This window comes from Benincasa hispida, chromosome 9 (assembly GCF_027475165.1).
Source record: "Benincasa hispida cultivar pf3 chromosome 9, pf3_genome.v1.1, whole genome shotgun sequence".
Classification (NCBI taxonomy): domain Eukaryota; kingdom Viridiplantae; phylum Streptophyta; class Magnoliopsida; order Cucurbitales; family Cucurbitaceae; genus Benincasa; species Benincasa hispida.
Genome location: NC_143486.1, coordinates 56,254,199 through 56,270,198, shown reverse-complemented (window position 1 = coordinate 56,270,198; position 16,000 = coordinate 56,254,199). Strand labels below are relative to the sequence as shown.

General features: G+C 33.4%; 1 protein-coding gene and 2 long non-coding RNA genes across 14 annotated transcripts; all 3 read left to right on the top strand.

Annotated features, from left to right (window-relative positions):
* The first annotated feature begins 1,129 nt into the window (after window positions 1-1,129).
* On the top strand, window positions 1,130-7,444 carry LOC150033946 (uncharacterized). 10 transcript variants are annotated; one of them, XR_016532006.1, is made up of 7 exons: window positions 1,130-1,406; window positions 2,467-2,532; window positions 2,891-2,947; window positions 4,112-4,218; window positions 5,995-6,163; window positions 6,285-6,327; window positions 7,171-7,444. It is a non-coding gene; the product is annotated as an uncharacterized LOC150033946 (long non-coding RNA). The 10 variants fall into 10 exon arrangements; XR_016532003.1 differs by having other exon boundaries at window positions 6,285-6,339; XR_016532012.1 differs by lacking the exon at window positions 2,891-2,947 and having other exon boundaries at window positions 6,285-6,339.
* Window positions 7,445-7,617: 173 nt separating this feature from the next.
* LOC150033945 (uncharacterized) lies at window positions 7,618-8,165 on the top strand. The gene is made up of 2 exons (XR_016532013.1): window positions 7,618-7,749; window positions 7,840-8,165. It is a non-coding gene; the product is annotated as an uncharacterized LOC150033945 (long non-coding RNA).
* Window positions 8,166-9,132: 967 nt separating this feature from the next.
* On the top strand, window positions 9,133-15,993 carry LOC150033944 (pyrophosphate--fructose 6-phosphate 1-phosphotransferase subunit beta 1-like). 3 transcript variants are annotated; one of them, XM_090317604.1, is made up of 6 exons: window positions 9,133-11,553; window positions 13,055-13,618; window positions 13,705-13,811; window positions 14,024-14,129; window positions 14,820-14,952; window positions 15,085-15,993. In XM_090317604.1, the coding sequence occupies exons 2-5, from the start codon at window positions 13,505-13,507 to the stop codon at window positions 14,901-14,903; spliced, it is 411 nt and encodes a 136-aa protein (XP_090173730.1). In that variant the 5' UTR covers window positions 9,133-11,553; window positions 13,055-13,504; the 3' UTR covers window positions 14,904-14,952; window positions 15,085-15,993. The 3 variants fall into 3 exon arrangements, 2 of the variants coding, with proteins under 2 accessions (XP_090173730.1, XP_090173729.1); XM_090317603.1 differs by lacking the exon at window positions 15,085-15,993 and having other exon boundaries at window positions 14,820-15,070; XR_016531979.1 differs by lacking the exons at window positions 13,705-13,811; window positions 14,024-14,129; window positions 14,820-14,952; window positions 15,085-15,993 and having other exon boundaries at window positions 9,136-11,553; window positions 13,055-13,549.
* The last annotated feature ends 7 nt before the right edge of the window (window positions 15,994-16,000 follow it).

The window sequence follows — 16,000 nt, the reverse complement described above, 5'->3', positions numbered from 1 at the left end:
GATTGAAGAGGTAGTAGGTTATATATATTAAGATGTGGTCATAATTTCTTTGAACACTAACCTACTTTTCCCGTTAATTATTCCACTATCTCATTCATCTTTCTCTTTAATCTTCATCCATTAGGCGTTTTCTCCGTTAGTTCATTTATATTTTTTAGATTATGTTATTTATATTTCCTTTTATATAGAAATGCTTTATTGTAAATTATTTTGTGTTATAGATTTATTAATATGGAAATGATATTGTTTTTTGAGTTGGTAAATGTGTGCTATTTACGTATAGTGTAGTATAAAATTGGGTAAATGAGAGTGGTAACTGAATTTCTAATTTGATATTATATTTTGCAGTAGAAGGCCAATTATAGAAGCAAATTAATAATTTCACTAACATTAAGTTGTATTGACCAGATCACTATCCTTTCATCCCGTTTTCTTGAATTAAAGACATATAGGAGCTTTGATGAACCTTCCAGTTGGATTTATGTGGTATGGTATATTTTGTCTCCTCCTTATTACGTTTTACTATGATCCAATTCCTTTTCTCTGAGATAGCTATTCGTTCTCTGAAAGGTATCCCATTTATCAGATTACCATAGGACAAGTCTGCAAAGTCCCTTCAAGGTATACCATTTATCGAATTTCTGTGACAACTTCTTTCATAATTTAACTGTTTTTAGTGGTATCAATCTATAATTTATATCAACTTTCATTAAATAGAAATTTTTTATTTAGAAACTAGTTTTAAAATTATAAAAAGAAAATGAAAAATTCAAAACAGTGTCTCTTCTTCTTAAGCTTAGTTTGATATTGTTGTAGCTCTGACCGGATGTTTCAAACTCCAATTTGACAAAGTTATTATTTTCCTAACTTCAAAATATGAGTGCAATTTGAATTTTGACAGAGTTATTCGATAGTTAATTTATGCATCGATCAAATTTATTTTTGTACAAGGCTTGACTTGACTTTGTTGAAGTTAATGAATTTAAGGAGATTTTCCTCATTGCTCTTTTACAAAGGTAGTAAACAAATGGACTGAAATTAAACCGGTAAAACAGGACAACAAATATCCTTGCTTTTTAGGATAGCATTTTATACAAAATCCTATTAGAAAGTGGTAAAAAAAAATTCCACTTTACCCAAAACTCATTTTCCCTGTTATTGATTATGTTTTCTTTCGTCACTCTCTCACCATTTTCACACTATTCACCTTCTCTCTTCCAAATACCCAAAACCCATCGCAAGACGCAGACTTCCCTCTCATTCTTCACTTCCATTTCGTGCAAAACCCATCATGCAGACATAATCGTGCCCAGATCTTCTTCTTCTTCGCTTTCATTTCGAGTAGCAACTAACCCACAGAGTTCAATCCCCCAGATATGCTCCTTCGTGCGCCCCGACTCTCCAAGGTTCGTTTGAGCAAGTTCTTTTCCATTGTTTCTTTAACTTTTTAAATTTCTTGCTCATTCTTACCTTTCTCTTCTTGTTTCCTTTGATTTTTGTCAATCTGTTTGTATACACTTAAATCTGATTTCTTTGTTGAGGGTTTTACTACACCTTTTAGTGTTGTTGAGGGTTCCTAAAATACGAGGACAAAGAATTGACTCAAATTTCAATACATTAGTACACACAATGACTGCAAAATCAAATTAAGGAAACAGACATAGGAAGGGGCACACCATAAAACTATTTTCTAAATCCAAATGTATACAGCAATACATTTTGGTTAAAAATTACAAGCGTGATATCAAATACACTGATCGGTTAAAAGAAACTGAAAGAGGAAACAAACAAACGGAAGTAAGAAAAACAAAAACAGGGGGAAGGATTTCTTCCCCTTCTAATTTTTCTTTAATGCATATCCCCACTTTTATGATAGTTTAAAATATATATTAGATTCTCTTCAAACTACATTGCATGTTTAACAATATATTCTGCTACTTAGTCTGTGAGAGAAGCTAAAATAGACAAGTTAAGAACACATGGAAGTTTTTGTAGTGGTTATATTAAGCTGCTACTTAATTTGGTTTTGAAATCTGAGTCAAACATTGCACAACTTATTTTTAGTAATTTTATATTTACTCTTGTATTTTAGGAACCGTTGGTGGGGGAGACAAAATGATATCTTTATTGTAAGATAGTGATAATGAAGAATCCTTTGTGAGGATCTAAGATACTTGATTTTCTTTTCAGTTTACTTTTTGGTTTTGTGTGTTATTTTTAGTTTGCTTCAGTTTGGTGGGTTTATGTTGAGAAAATTTGGATGTGTTATATTTTGATCAAATTATCAATTTTGCACGATTGATTTAGTTAAAAATCAACTCAATCAACTCTATTCAACAAAAATCTATATTAGTTTGAGTGTTATTAACATAGTGAGACCCTAACCATTGTGTGTACTTTAATCGATATTTGTTTATGCTTGTTCTTATTGTTTGACTATAATTTGGCTCTCATGTCAATTTCAAGGGATGGTAGCTTAAAAAGCTAAGTGGTCTTCTTGCATACATCTAGTGGAGTTCAAAATTTCAGCAGGTATTTAGATTCATTTGTGACTGACCCAGTATTTTGGAATTGTAGTTATGGATTATTAATTTTCTTTTGAACATGATGTAACCATAGAATGTGAATGTGGATTATTTATACGTGCTTTTTAGTTTTCTTAAGAAAGTATAATCTAAATGTCGGCCTATTGTTTCTGCTGAATAGAATCCCAAATGTTGTTTTAGAAAGTATCATTGAAGTTCCAAGGTCCTTTTTGAACAATTCTAGGTGTTAAGTGCATGCATATCAAATCTATAATGGTTTGCAAATGATCCAATGTAATTAATACATTTGAACCAATATGTCTTTCCTCCTCTTTTCAACTCTCTATAATGTCTTTTTGATGTAGATTTCCAAGAACTCTAGCCTCATGGTTAGAACTTGCAAGGAAAGATTTTCAATAAAGGTTTATCTCATAATCTACTTCATCATCTTTTCTCTATCTCTCATTTCTTTTGGATGATTTGGCTTTTTTCTAGTTTATGCTTTTTCTATGGTTTCATTTTTGTTTCTTGAACTTGTTTCTTTGTGGGTTTTGTTTTTTGGAGGAAAAATTGGGGTTAGCAGTTACTTCGTTTGATTGCTAAATAATGAATGCTATATTAATTGTTTTTCCAAAAAGAAAAAAAGTATCTCTATTCATGGACAATGAAGGTGCTTGAAACTACATTTTCTACTTACCCTGTTATTTCCTTGATAAGAAACAAAATACGTGTTTTGGATTACAAATTTATTTTATAGTATTATATATCAATTACGAATCCTTTGGATGAATTTAATCATTAGTGATAAGTTTAAGTTGGTTGATTTTGGCCCAATCGTTTTTTAAAGATTAAATGTGTGACTTCTTTTCCAGCAAGTTTAAAGGCTCAATTGTAGTTTGGAAGTTTGGCCAATTTTTCTCTGTCAAATACAAAGAAGTCGAGAAATGGGGAATAGATTTCATTACTTTATGCCTTTAGTGAAGTTGATTGCAACATAAAGTTTGTTGCTTTACATTGACAATCACATCAATTTGTTCAAACTCCAAATCTTTACAAAATTTTATCAAAATTCAAAAGAATTTTACCATTCACATACCTATCAAGTCTTTATTCTCACCCATTGTTGGTTCCTCAAATCAATGCTCTATTTACTTTTATGTTTGAAACTTCCGCTTCTGAGTTTCCAGCTCCCAAGCTTCCAGTGCTACAATGGAATTAAGAAATCAGATCAAAACATTGTAAATATGAAACAAAATCGCAGACCAAAGTAGCAGTAAAAGGTAGGAAATACTTCAAAGCAAATGCTAAGTATGCTTTGCTGGTATTGGCAAAAGAAATAGGCGGGGAATATTCCATTAATGTGGAAGCAAGAAATGTCAATCCGAAGGCAAGAAATGAGTTTAAATTTGTTTGAAGGAGATTCTCATAATTTAAACTTGTTGCATTTCGTTACTGATTTTCTTATTTAAAAGTTTGACATTCTTTTTTGCTTTTTATGCACAAACTCGAGTTTTCTTTCATTTTCTTATTGAGCATTATATAAACTAATTAGAAAACTAAACTTCACGTGCAACTTATACCAATAGTGTTTCAAGAAGAGTGTTTGATAAAGACGGTATTCTTTTGGACGGGTAAGACTATGTTCTTGTTTCAATCAAGATGTTTGGAATTGGAACTGAAAGATTGCCAAGAGGTAATTTCTACAACTGTTTTGTTCCTTTTGAGCAATGTCTTTCATTGATGAGTTGTTAGCAAAATCATGATATACAATTCATTACATATTAAGCATATCATAGCTTTAGTTTAGTGAACATTATGTTCTTACAGCTATGGTATAGATTTTATTAGAGAAATGATATATATATATATATATATATATATATATATATATTTTGTAGGAATCTCTCCAATATATCCATTATATTGTATATTTAAAGCTACTGCAAGTTCCGTTTTGACCCTTTTCTCTCTCTGTTTTGATTGTTGTCGATACAAGGCTATTTCTAGTGCATTTTGATCTGATTTTGCATACCCATTTAGTTCCAAATGTGTGAAATGATGATCAGTTTCTGCTACTTTTCTTCTAGGTTGTCTAAATAATGGTAATTTCATACTCTTCTTTTGCTAATCAAATGCATTTATAGGACCAATTTAATTGTTTTAGTTGCCGCTCAAATAGGTACAGAAAGGTCTAACCCTTCTCTCTTTTTCTTATTCACACAAAAAGTCTCATTTACCATGTCTTTCACTCTTTCTCCATTCTTCTTCTTAAAGAAGTTTTTCCCAACCTTTTTCATTAGTTTTTTTTCATGTCGTTTGCTTGGGTGTTGTGTATGTATTTCCCTATTCCCTATACGTTCAAAATGGATGGGAATTTGTACATTGAGGCCATGTATTTGAACTAAATGAATTAGAGTTGTTTCAAAGTCATTTTGTTAGTTTAATTTCATTAGGAATGATTGAGGTTGCTCTTTCATCCAAATTTATGGATACATATTTCATTTTATCAATGTGGCTAGTATTTTAATTTGCACTTGTTTGATGCTTTTGAATGGATTTTCTGTTTTGTAATGTGCTCTCTTTTCCTATATCTCTTGAAATAGGTGAATCTCTTTTAAGGCTTTTAGACTTTCTAGCTAGTTCATTGGTGAAAGGAAGGTGCCTGATTTTATCTCATTGTAAAAGGAATAATAAATAGAAAGTACATATGTGAATAAAGGTCAAATGTTAGTATTCTCTAAGGATTATGTGTGTTGTCATGATAGAAAATCCAACCGCTATAAAAGGAAAGAATTTGGTGGATTAATTGGAGCTTGACAACAATCTTTGACTGTTGAAGACTTGTAAAATTGGTGAAAGCTGGTTATATGACAGATAATTGAAACATTCTAAATATTCTTCAATTCTCAAATTTGTAACTTTTGAGTTAAGGTTCAAAGAGAATATCAAAGCGATTTTAGGTACGTTTCCTTCTTTTTCTTTTACACATTTTCAAAATCTCCTTTATTCAAAGCAACCTCTCTAATTTTTTAATTAGAAATTTAATTGCATGTTGCTTGGCTTAATTCTAGAAATGATGAGGGTTTGCCTCCTAGATCAAAACTTCTAAAGAACACTTGGCAAATTTCAGAAATGGAAAGAACCCATTCAATGACAATTTTGCATTTGTAAAATTGGTTATGGAAGTATAAATAAAAATCCAATTATGGTTTGTCTTATACTCTTAATTATATTATTTTAGGAGTATCAGTTTGTGGCTCAGTTGGTTTCTTGCTGACATTTTGGTTATTCTCGCTGATTTTTCATTTATTATTTTTTTCTATTTCTTGCTTGTTGGCATTTGAGTAGTGATTTAGTTCAAGTAGGAGTTTCTAAATGTTGTGAATTTGTGTTGGTTATAACCTCCCCTTCCCCCCAATGGCTCATTGGCTTCTCGGCGTTTGAATGATTTCATGCCTTTTTTTTTTAGGAGCGTGTTGAACCCAATCATGTGGGAACGTCTTGTTCAAGTAGTATAATTGATGATTTCATGCATTTCATACATTTTTTTTCCTTATGGAGGCCTACATCTGACATTATTATTGTTGACGATGTTATGGGCACTACTGTTGCATCGTCAATGGATAAAGTCAAACTATGTAAGAAAATTTGGCTACTACTTTGTGAATTAAGTGTTTACTTAGTTCATTAGCTAATCTATCGTTATAATAGATAGATCATGATGATTTACGAAAGCTATTTTGTTTCATTTTTTATAAGGTGATTGATATGACGACAAACATCGGAGCTTCATATTTTTTGTGTGAGAATTTTGGTATCGCTATAATCTAAACATTTGTTTTGTTTGTATCAATTTTTTGGGATTATATATGTAGTCATTTTATTTGGATTAAGAATTTACAAATTGGTCTCGATCTTCATTGTTAACAACCCTAATTCTAAACATGGGCTTATAGAAGACTCGAATTATATGATAAAATGCCAAAAAACGCAAGGTCCTATACAAATTAATCAAATTAAACATGTAATATAAGACCAAACTTTACCATAAACATTCATTTGCAAACCACATAATGCAATTCAACCAATCAAACCAATGCAAATTTTGAAATTTCTAAATTAATTATACGAGTTGGTTTTTGTACCAGTTGTAGGGTTAAAAGTCCTAACGTAATGAAATAATCAAGATCTAAATCGTAATCAATTGAGAAATTGAAATACTAATACACTAGAAAAAATACATATCACAAAGAATTAAAAAAAAAAAAAAACCTCAACCTACTATACAAATTTTAGGTTAAGCATACATTACAAATTAGTTTTCGTGCTTTTTATTATAAACTTATTATATTATTAAAATTAAAATTAAAATATTCCACACACATATATAATTAAAATGTTTTAGCTTTTTTTTTCTTTTAAAACTTATGTATAAAAAACACTTTTAAGATTTTAAAAACTTGTATTTATTTTTAGAAATTGGCTAAGAATTTAACTAATGTACTCAAGAAAGATACAAATCATTATAAGAAATGAGGAGAAAATAAGTTTAATTTTAAAAAACTAAAAACAAAAAAACGAAATGATTATCAAACAGGACCCGTTAATATGAAACTTAAGGTGAAATAATGGTTTTGGCATGCAGGTTGGACCAAGGATCTGCATCATGGGGAAAGACTCGGCATATCTACAAATGAAAATGGCTCTTGCCATTTTGTGCAGATTTTACAAATTTAGTTTGGTGAGTGGGCATCGAGTCAACTACAGAATGATGACTATTCTTTCCATGGCCAATGGTTTGGAAGTTACCGTAGCTCTACACTCTTAAAATCACTCTATTTAATTGCAGTTTCATGAACAATCAACCAAAAATATGTAATAAATCTCACTACAAATTTCAATATCGTGATTCTATTTCATGTTCCCATTTGTCATTTTTTAAGAAACAAACATAGAGAAAACTAGACTAATGTGAAAATGTTGAATGATATTATTTCCTGTACATAGGCTCATATATAAAGCAACTGTACATATAAGGAAACGAACAAAATTGCAACCATATTCTATGATTAAAGAGGGAAATTTTCAAGCAGGTAGTGCTAGAATCTTGGATGAATTATACAACAAACCTAACATCCCTCCTCAAGCGAGTGAGTGAGATGACCACTCGGAGTTTGCCACGAAGTTCTGCAAAATTTGCTTCAGAGAATGGTTTGGTCAAACGGTTAGTAATTTGGTCACTGAGGATACATACCGAACATCAAGTTGACGTACTAGAACTTTACCACAAATAAAATGAATATTTAATTGGCAGACGAGGAAAAGGGCACTCATGTTATCATACCAGAGGATGGATGTGTGAGAAGGACGAAGGTCAACTTCTGTGAGTAAGGATTCAAGCCAACAAATCTGTGTTGTAACTCGAGCTAAAGCTCTATATTTGTACTCTGTACTTGAACGAGCCACAACATATTGTTTTCTTGAGATCCATGTCGTGTATGTGTAAGATATTGTAATCTGTGTTGTATACGTCAAAGCCAAGGAAGAAACTAAAGTTACCAATATTGTTTAACGTAAATAAGCAATTCAATTCACCAATAAATCTGGTAATAAAATGAGAATCATTTCTTGTTACAACAATATCATCAACATAGATCAGTAAGAAAATAATAGTGGTTTCAAACTTGAAGGAAAAAAACGAGGTATCATCTTAGAGTTGCAAAAATTCCAGCCAAGTAAGATATTAATTTTGAGGTAGTCATACCAAGCTCGTGGGATTTGCTTGAGTCTATATAGAGAACGATTCAATTGACAAAGGTAGGATACTACTCACCTACAAATCCCTTAGGTTGGGCCTGAAGAGAATCGAATTCCAGTAAAATCGATCATCATGCCATTAATTTTGATTAAGAATTTCAAACAAGATTATTTTATCTACCCCAACTCCAATGATTATAAGCAGAAAATTAGAAAATATATGTGAAATTTTTAAGTTGACATATCAATTGAGTGTTGAAATTTCAAGAAAATATGTGTGTAGTCAAATGTTTGACTAAAATGTTGAGTAAACAAAAATAACCAACCAACTATTATACTTTTTTAAGTTACAAAAAGCTACACTAGATACCCTCGACTTGATAACTTAACTCTATAGCCCAAACATAAATTTACTAACTAAACTGAACTCCAAAATTTTTTAAACTCCACATAAATTTTTTACCAACTCAACTTATTAATTCAAGTCTCCGCACCAAACTCATACTTAAATAATTTCTCAATTTTTGGAGACTTAAAAAGGTCTATTTGGAAATATTGAAAATCAAACAAACACCCATCTTAAATTTGAATCTTAAAAAACTCGGACCAAAATCACCTTTTACAATGTAAAATAAAATTTCTACTTGAGTGATTAAAATGCTTACATACTTTTATTTGAAGTACTTTAGAAAAATTTGGAGAAACTATGGAGAAAAATTTGTAATTTAACCTATATTAATTTTGAATTCAACTAGAGAGAATATTATTTTTTATTTTTTATTTTTTTTTTACAAAGAAGAAGAAAAATATAGAATATGAATTCAATACGCCCATGTCCTCTTTGACCGAAGAGTATTTTCCAATTTGAAGTAGAAATTGGTTTGTTATTTATTACAGCAAGATATGTATTGCAAAACTCTCAACGGCCAAAATTTTGAAACCCTCGTCCGAGAGATCCATTCCCCGAACCAGCGCAGGAAGAAGATGATCAATCCATTCCTCTCCCATGGCCATCGATCATCGCTCTGCCTCTATACGTAGGAAGGAGGAACCATTTGCCTTCTCTGCTTCTCCAATCTCATCTCCGATCCCCTCTCTCCCAAAGTTCACGTCTCCTACGCACTCTCCCAGTTCTCCCCATTCCTCCAGACCTTTCTCACTTTCCATTCTCACTTCATTGTCGCTCCCTTCGTCGCCGCACTCTGCTCCTTCGACGATGACGCCATTGCTTGCCAAGTCACTGATCTTGTTCGTCACCTCTGTAATGTTACTGAAGTTAACGGTGATGGATCTCTTTGCGACGACTTTATCGCCAGAGTTTCGGATCGGCTTTCTTCTGGCGCGTTGTCTTGGAGAAACTCAATCGTTACAGGGCCAAAATTTTGAAACCCTACCGATCATCGCTAGGCCACCGATCATCGCTCTGTCTCCATACGGAGGAAGGAGGAACCATTTACCATTTGCCTTCGTTTATTCTCTAACTTCAACGAAGCTCAATCTTATTCCCTTCACTTCCATCCTACTTTTGAACCAAGTTTTTTCACTTCGAAATGCTCTGAAGACGCCAATACTTCAGAAGAAGACGCCATCATTAATCATTCAATACACTTCTCCAAATGTAACGAATGGCTGTCTCAACATGTAAGACATCTTCAAGTTGAAAATCACTTTCCTTACCCCCTTGCAGTTTGTAGTCTGAAGAGCAGGTAAGTCTGTTAATGATGGATTTAAGATTACCCATTAGTTTTCTTGTTGTATGTAGCTTTTCTAAATTCGGGTTGATTGTATGAGGTACACTGTTCAATGCTAAGGCAAACTCGTTAGCTGGTGTTAGACATGCATATGTGGTATTCAATTCTGTGGCTAAATGGTGATTGAATTTCTATGACGCCATATAGAGCGACTTTAGTTCAAAACCTTGTTCTAAGAAACTCGCCAGCTCCAAAGCCATCCTTGAATGGTAATCATTTTATTGATGCTCACATTGTTAAAACTGGCTTCAATGCAAATATTTGCCGCTCTAACTTCCAGGTCAACGATTTTCTCAAGAGAGGAGATCTTTTTCACGCACATTTGGTGTTTGATCAAATGCCTTGCAAGAATACGATCTCTGTCAACATGGTGATTTCTGGTTACCTTAAGTTTGGGAAATTGTCTAAAGCTAGAGAGTTGTTTGATGGCACGGTGGAATGTACGACAGTGTCATGGACAATTTTGATTGGTGGTTATTTGCAATCTAATCAATCTAAAGAAGCTTCAAGGCTTTATGCTGATATGAGAAAGGGAGGGACAGAACCAGATTATGTGACTCTAGTGACTTTCTTATCAGGTTGTGGTGAACTGAAAACTAAGAATGTGATTGTTCAAATTCATACCCATGTCGTTAAACTTGGATATGAGTACAATCTCATGGTTTGCAACTCGTTGGTTGATGCTTATTGCAAAACCCATTGCTTATGTTTAGCTAGTCAGCTCTTCAAGCAGATGTCAAGCAAAGACACAGTAACCTTCAATGCATTAATGACAGGTTACTCAAATGAGGGATTGAGTGAAGAAGCAATAAAACTCTTCCTTGAACTGCATAGTAGTGTAATAAAGCCTTCAAATTTTACGTTTGTAGCCCAAATGTGCTGCTGTTGTTCTAGATGACACAAAGTTTGGACAACAAGTTCACGGTCTTGTTCTCAAGACCAACTTCGTTTGGAACGTGTTTGTGGGAAATGCATTACTAGATTTCTACTCAAAGCAGGACCAAGGAAATGGAGAAGAAAGGATATAAGCCAGACTCAACTTGTGCCCTTCACGATGTGGATGAGGTTATTAAAGTTGAGTCTCTTAAATACCACAGTGAACGCTTAGCGATTGTGTTTGCTCTACTCAACACACCAGATGGGTTGCCAATCGTGGTAATGAAAAACTTGGGAGCTTGTACAGACTGTAATGCTGCAATCAAGGTGATCTCACAGATTGTTGAACGGGAAATTATTGTTAGAGATTCAAGTAGGTTTCATCATTTTAAAGATGGGTTTTACTCCTGTGGAGATTATTGGTGACCATAAAATCTAATGAACAGTCTAAACTATCATCACAACAAGCAATCCACAATCATTCTCCAGAGATGAACTTAGAGCTGCTTCTTTACACAATTTTACAAGGCAGAGCAAAATAGGCTGTGTCATGACTCCTTCCTCAAAAGCTTGTTCCGCTGCATGTTGTCCAAATAAAAATTCAGCAAGGTCCACTCCAGGAGCTTACACACCAGAACTTACAGGTTAAAATTTCTTTACATATTCATCTGTCTTCTTTAATATCGTGGCGTGCAGAATTTTACCATCGTTTTAATAAGATCATCTTCTCTTCAAAGATTCTAAAACCTCTGCTGCAAGAAACCAACTTTTGCTTCCCCATTGAACCATATTTCTTTAGCCACTTTTCTGTTTTGCTGCTTAGGGAATCTGACGTCGTTTTTGCTTGTTTAGAGCGACAAAAAACATTGAATTCTTGAAATGTTGAAGCAGAAAAGTTGAAAGAGCAGGAAAATTTTCAAAAAACTACCCAAAATCTGTTGTTTTCATTTTGCACTTCTGCAAGACCTTTTTTTTTTTTTTAAATTTTTTTTTAAATTGTTTTAATTTATACAAAATCAATTTCAAAATTCTTTGATTTCCAAATCTCTTCAACTGTAGCTTTTGATTCCTTTTGTCCTAATTTTCTCTTGTTTGTGTTTTTTTTCCTAATATTTATAATCTTGTTAAATTACAATTTTAGTCCTTGAACTTTCATGTTTTTGTCAAAATTTTGTGTCCAATAGGTTTATGATCTTTTTAACTTTTCTTAAATCATATTGATTTATTAGATATGAATTCGGGATGCTAAAATTTCAATTTTTATGTTTAGATGCATGTATTTAAAATCACATGGAAACCAAATTTTTCGGTTTAATTTGGTTTTTGATTTCAAAACCGAATTAAACCAAACCGTGTATGTATATATATATTTATCTATTTATTTATATATATTATACATTATATTTATTATATTATGTATAAAAACCAAAAATCGTTTGATAAGTTATTTGGATTTTAGTGGGAATTAGGATTATGAAGAATTAGGGAGACAATCCTATTTTTGTGAAGTAGTGATGGACGCTTATTAGAGAACAAAATAATGAGTTCTTTTGGTTATTCATGTTTCAAATTAGCCATTTTAGTATTTGAATTTTAAGAAATAGATTTAAAAGGTCCCTCTACAAGTAGATTCATTAAATTTAAATAGAAAATTTACTAGATGACTTATGTGGCAAGATGACTTGGAAGGGAAAATTTAATTTTAATATTTCCCTCCTCTCTCTTCTTTCTCCCCCTCTCTATCTCCTCTTATTCTCGATCCTCCCTTTTCATTGTCAAGCTTTACACAAAATTAACTTGCAAAAAGTCATGGTAGGATGTTCTCAAAGCTCTCTTTCTGCCAACTGATACCTTACAACTTCTAACAAAAGCAACCAACTTTACACGTCCTAGCCTTCATAACGTGTTTTTTTTAATTTTTTTTTATATTTTATTTTTTGTATTCTGTTTGGTAACTGAGTTGATTAATGTCTTAAAGGAAGAGTAGTGACATGCATTGAGTTTTGTTTGTTCTTTTTCTGGGTTTTGTTATGATTGTAAATCTCGCTTTTGTTTGGAACTTGAGTTTTACTGAATGCGTTTGAGGCTAGTTGCTACTTCTTAAGGTTTTAGAGTGTTTGATTTGTGTGTTATATGTGCGTGCAGATGAGATCACGAAGTTGTTCCCTGATCTTTTCGGCCAACCGTCAGCAATGTTGGTGCCAAGTGATTCCAGTTCGTGCAGGTGAATAAGAAATTGAACATCGGAGTTGTCTAGTTTGGTGGTCACGCACTGGGAGGGCATAATGTGATTTTTGGACTATTTGGTAGGGTCTCATTGTGTCCACATTTATAAATCAAGAATAAATGTTTGCTTTTCTGTTCAAGTTGTGGCTATCTAGCAGCTTCTACGATCTTTGTGAAGATTACCTACAGGTTCATGCAAAAGGAAGCACGTTGTATGGTTTCAAGGGTGGTCCTGCAGGGATCATGAAATGTAAATATGTAGAACTGAATGCACAATTTATCTACCCATATCGCAATCAGGTTAATTTTCTTGAAGTGATTTCTAGCTTTCACTTGTTAGAATTGTTAGTGTAAATATGTGTAGTCTTGATGCTAAGTGATTGCCATTTGAATGCAATTCTTGATTTAAATGCATTTTTCTTTTATCATGGTGGTTTTGATAAGATATGTAATGGGAGGGTTAAGATTGAAACTCCAGATCAGGTGAAACTCTTTCTTCTCAGAATTTTCATTTTGAGACGTCTTAGTTGTAGTCAAGGCATTAATTGACAGTTCGGTTCTATTTTTAGTTTAAGCAAGCTGAAGAAACTACTCATAAGCTTGATCTAGATGGCCTTGTTGTAATTGGTGGAGATGATTCCAACACCAATGCCTGTCTCCTCGCTGAAAACTTTAGGTATTTTTTAGAACTATGAAATTTGTCTATTGCCTCCCTCCTTTTTGCTCTCTTTCTCACTCTCATTGTCATATATGGATAAGCTATTATGTGTTATTTTTATTGCAGAAATATAAGGTCGAGTAATTAATTACTCTAGTGTACCATTTTTTTTTTGTGTGTGCAAGACTCTGTTATTTATATTCCCCTTTTTTCTGTTGTTTTCGGTGCAGGAGTAAGAATTTGAAAACCCGAGCGATTGGTTGCCCAAAACCTATTGATGGTGATCTCAAATGCAAAGAGGTCCCCGCAAGTTTTGGATTTGATTTTGTTTGCAAGGTACTCATTTCTCTTCGTAACTGCTTTAGAATCCATATTTCGTGGAGACTCAACTTTGGTGACTGTTGCAAAGGTAGCTTTTTAAACTACTTAAGATAGAAACCTTTGTCAAGGAGGACATTTATCTCTACATGCTTTACCAGATAGAAATCTTTGTCAAGAAGGGCATTTACCTCCACATGCAACCCTAAGGTTAAGGTTGTTTATTCTCTTTGAGGACTAGATTTTGTCTCAGTAATAACTAATAATCTCTGCAACAGATACTCTCATGTAAACATGAAAATTGAAATTGTTGAGTCAGTTAATATATCCTATTTCATAATTTCATCTTCTTGCATTTTTACATGGAATGGTAAATATAAAAAAAAACTTAAGGGTAAAGATGAAAATTTGTGATAAACAAAGGATTCATGGAATTAGGTTGAAACATTTAATATGGTGCAATGGAACTAAGTATTGACATCCCATATCATATTCAATTGCCCAAGTGATATCGGATGCCTTTTTTGTCAGCTTTGAAAAATTTGTTCTCTACCACCTAGTTGTTGTTGACTCATGGAGATTTATTGGTTTTGAATGTATGCAGGCGAAAAAATTTTCAGACAAAAAATAATGTGTTTTGAATGTCGACTCATTTATTAATAGAGCTTTAGTTTATAGGGTACATCGAATTTATAATGTGTTTTGCAGGATGCGGCCAAGAAGCTTACCTTGAAAAACGTTACAGACTACATTGTCGATGTAATTAGTAAACGTTCTGAACTTGGTTATTAATTATGGTGTTGTAGTTATTCCCCATGACCTGATTGACTTCATTCCGGAGGTATTTGTCTTGTTATTGTAACTAATTGTGTTTATTTCTTTTTGTTGTATGCTCACTATCCACTAAACCCAAGATTCTCGGGATCAATATGTCATTCTTGAACTGATATCATTTATAACCCGCTTTCTACAGGTGCAACAACTTATTTCGGAACTCAATGAAATTCTTGCCCATGATATTATAGATGAGGATAGGTTATGGAAAAAGAAATATTATAGACGACGATAGGTTAGTACACCCAACATATTGAAGTTGTAACAATCCAAACAATCTGACTACATCGATTAGACCATCGGAGAAATCCAACACTACTTTGGTTGGAAAATGCTCTCTCCTCTCTCCTTTCTCCTCTCTCCCTTTCCCTCCCTCTGGCAGCCTATTCCGACCTAACTCCCCGTCCTCTCCCCATCTCCGACCAAGCTTTTCCTCTTCCCACCAACCTCAACCCTCATCTGCGATCCTCGCCTCATCCATCTCTCATGGCCCATCCATCGACCTTCCTCTCCAAGCCTAACTTAGCCGTCGAAGTTATCAGCTGTAAAATTAAGGACAGCCACTTCTGTGCCCTCATCCAAGCTGGTTCAGTAATCGTAGAAGATGTGGAAGCCAAAAAGCAAATTTCCTTGTCAAAATCGCAGCTACTTTGGTTTGTGGAGAACATCTAGACCCTTTCGAAACTTCCAACATCTAGCTTCTTTGTCAAAAGCGAGCAAGATGCTTCTGGTGTAACCAAGATTTCTAACATCCGAATCTATTCAAACTGGTTTTTATGATGTGTAGTGTGGCCTGCAGTTGGAGGACGATTCTTCATTCACGTTCCATCAGGAACTCTTAATTCAGGTTGATATTCCTTCCTTACCTTGTTAAATGATGCTTTGTCCCTCTTTGAAGTTGAACAGGTGACAAAAAACCCTCGCTCAGTCCCAATCTCCTATGCAGACATAGTAAGGGGAAGAATGGTTAAGCCTGTTTTTCCAGAAAAACAGAATCTCCTGCCCCCTCAGAACACCAAAAAACAGAGCAAATCTAATTTTTGGGTTCTAACACA

Excerpts from the sequence above, each read along its gene's own strand:
- LOC150033944 (XM_090317604.1), top strand. The coding sequence starts at position 13,505 with ATGCTAAGTGATTGCCATTTGAATGCAATTCTTGATTTAAATGCATTT. Across the intron at positions 13,619-13,704 it reads AGATTGAAACTCCAGATCAG|TTTAAGCAAGCTGAAGAAAC; the intron begins GTGAAACTCTTT and ends TTCTATTTTTAG. Across the intron at positions 14,130-14,819 it reads GATTTGATTTTGTTTGCAAG|GATGCGGCCAAGAAGCTTAC; the intron begins GTACTCATTTCT and ends TGTGTTTTGCAG.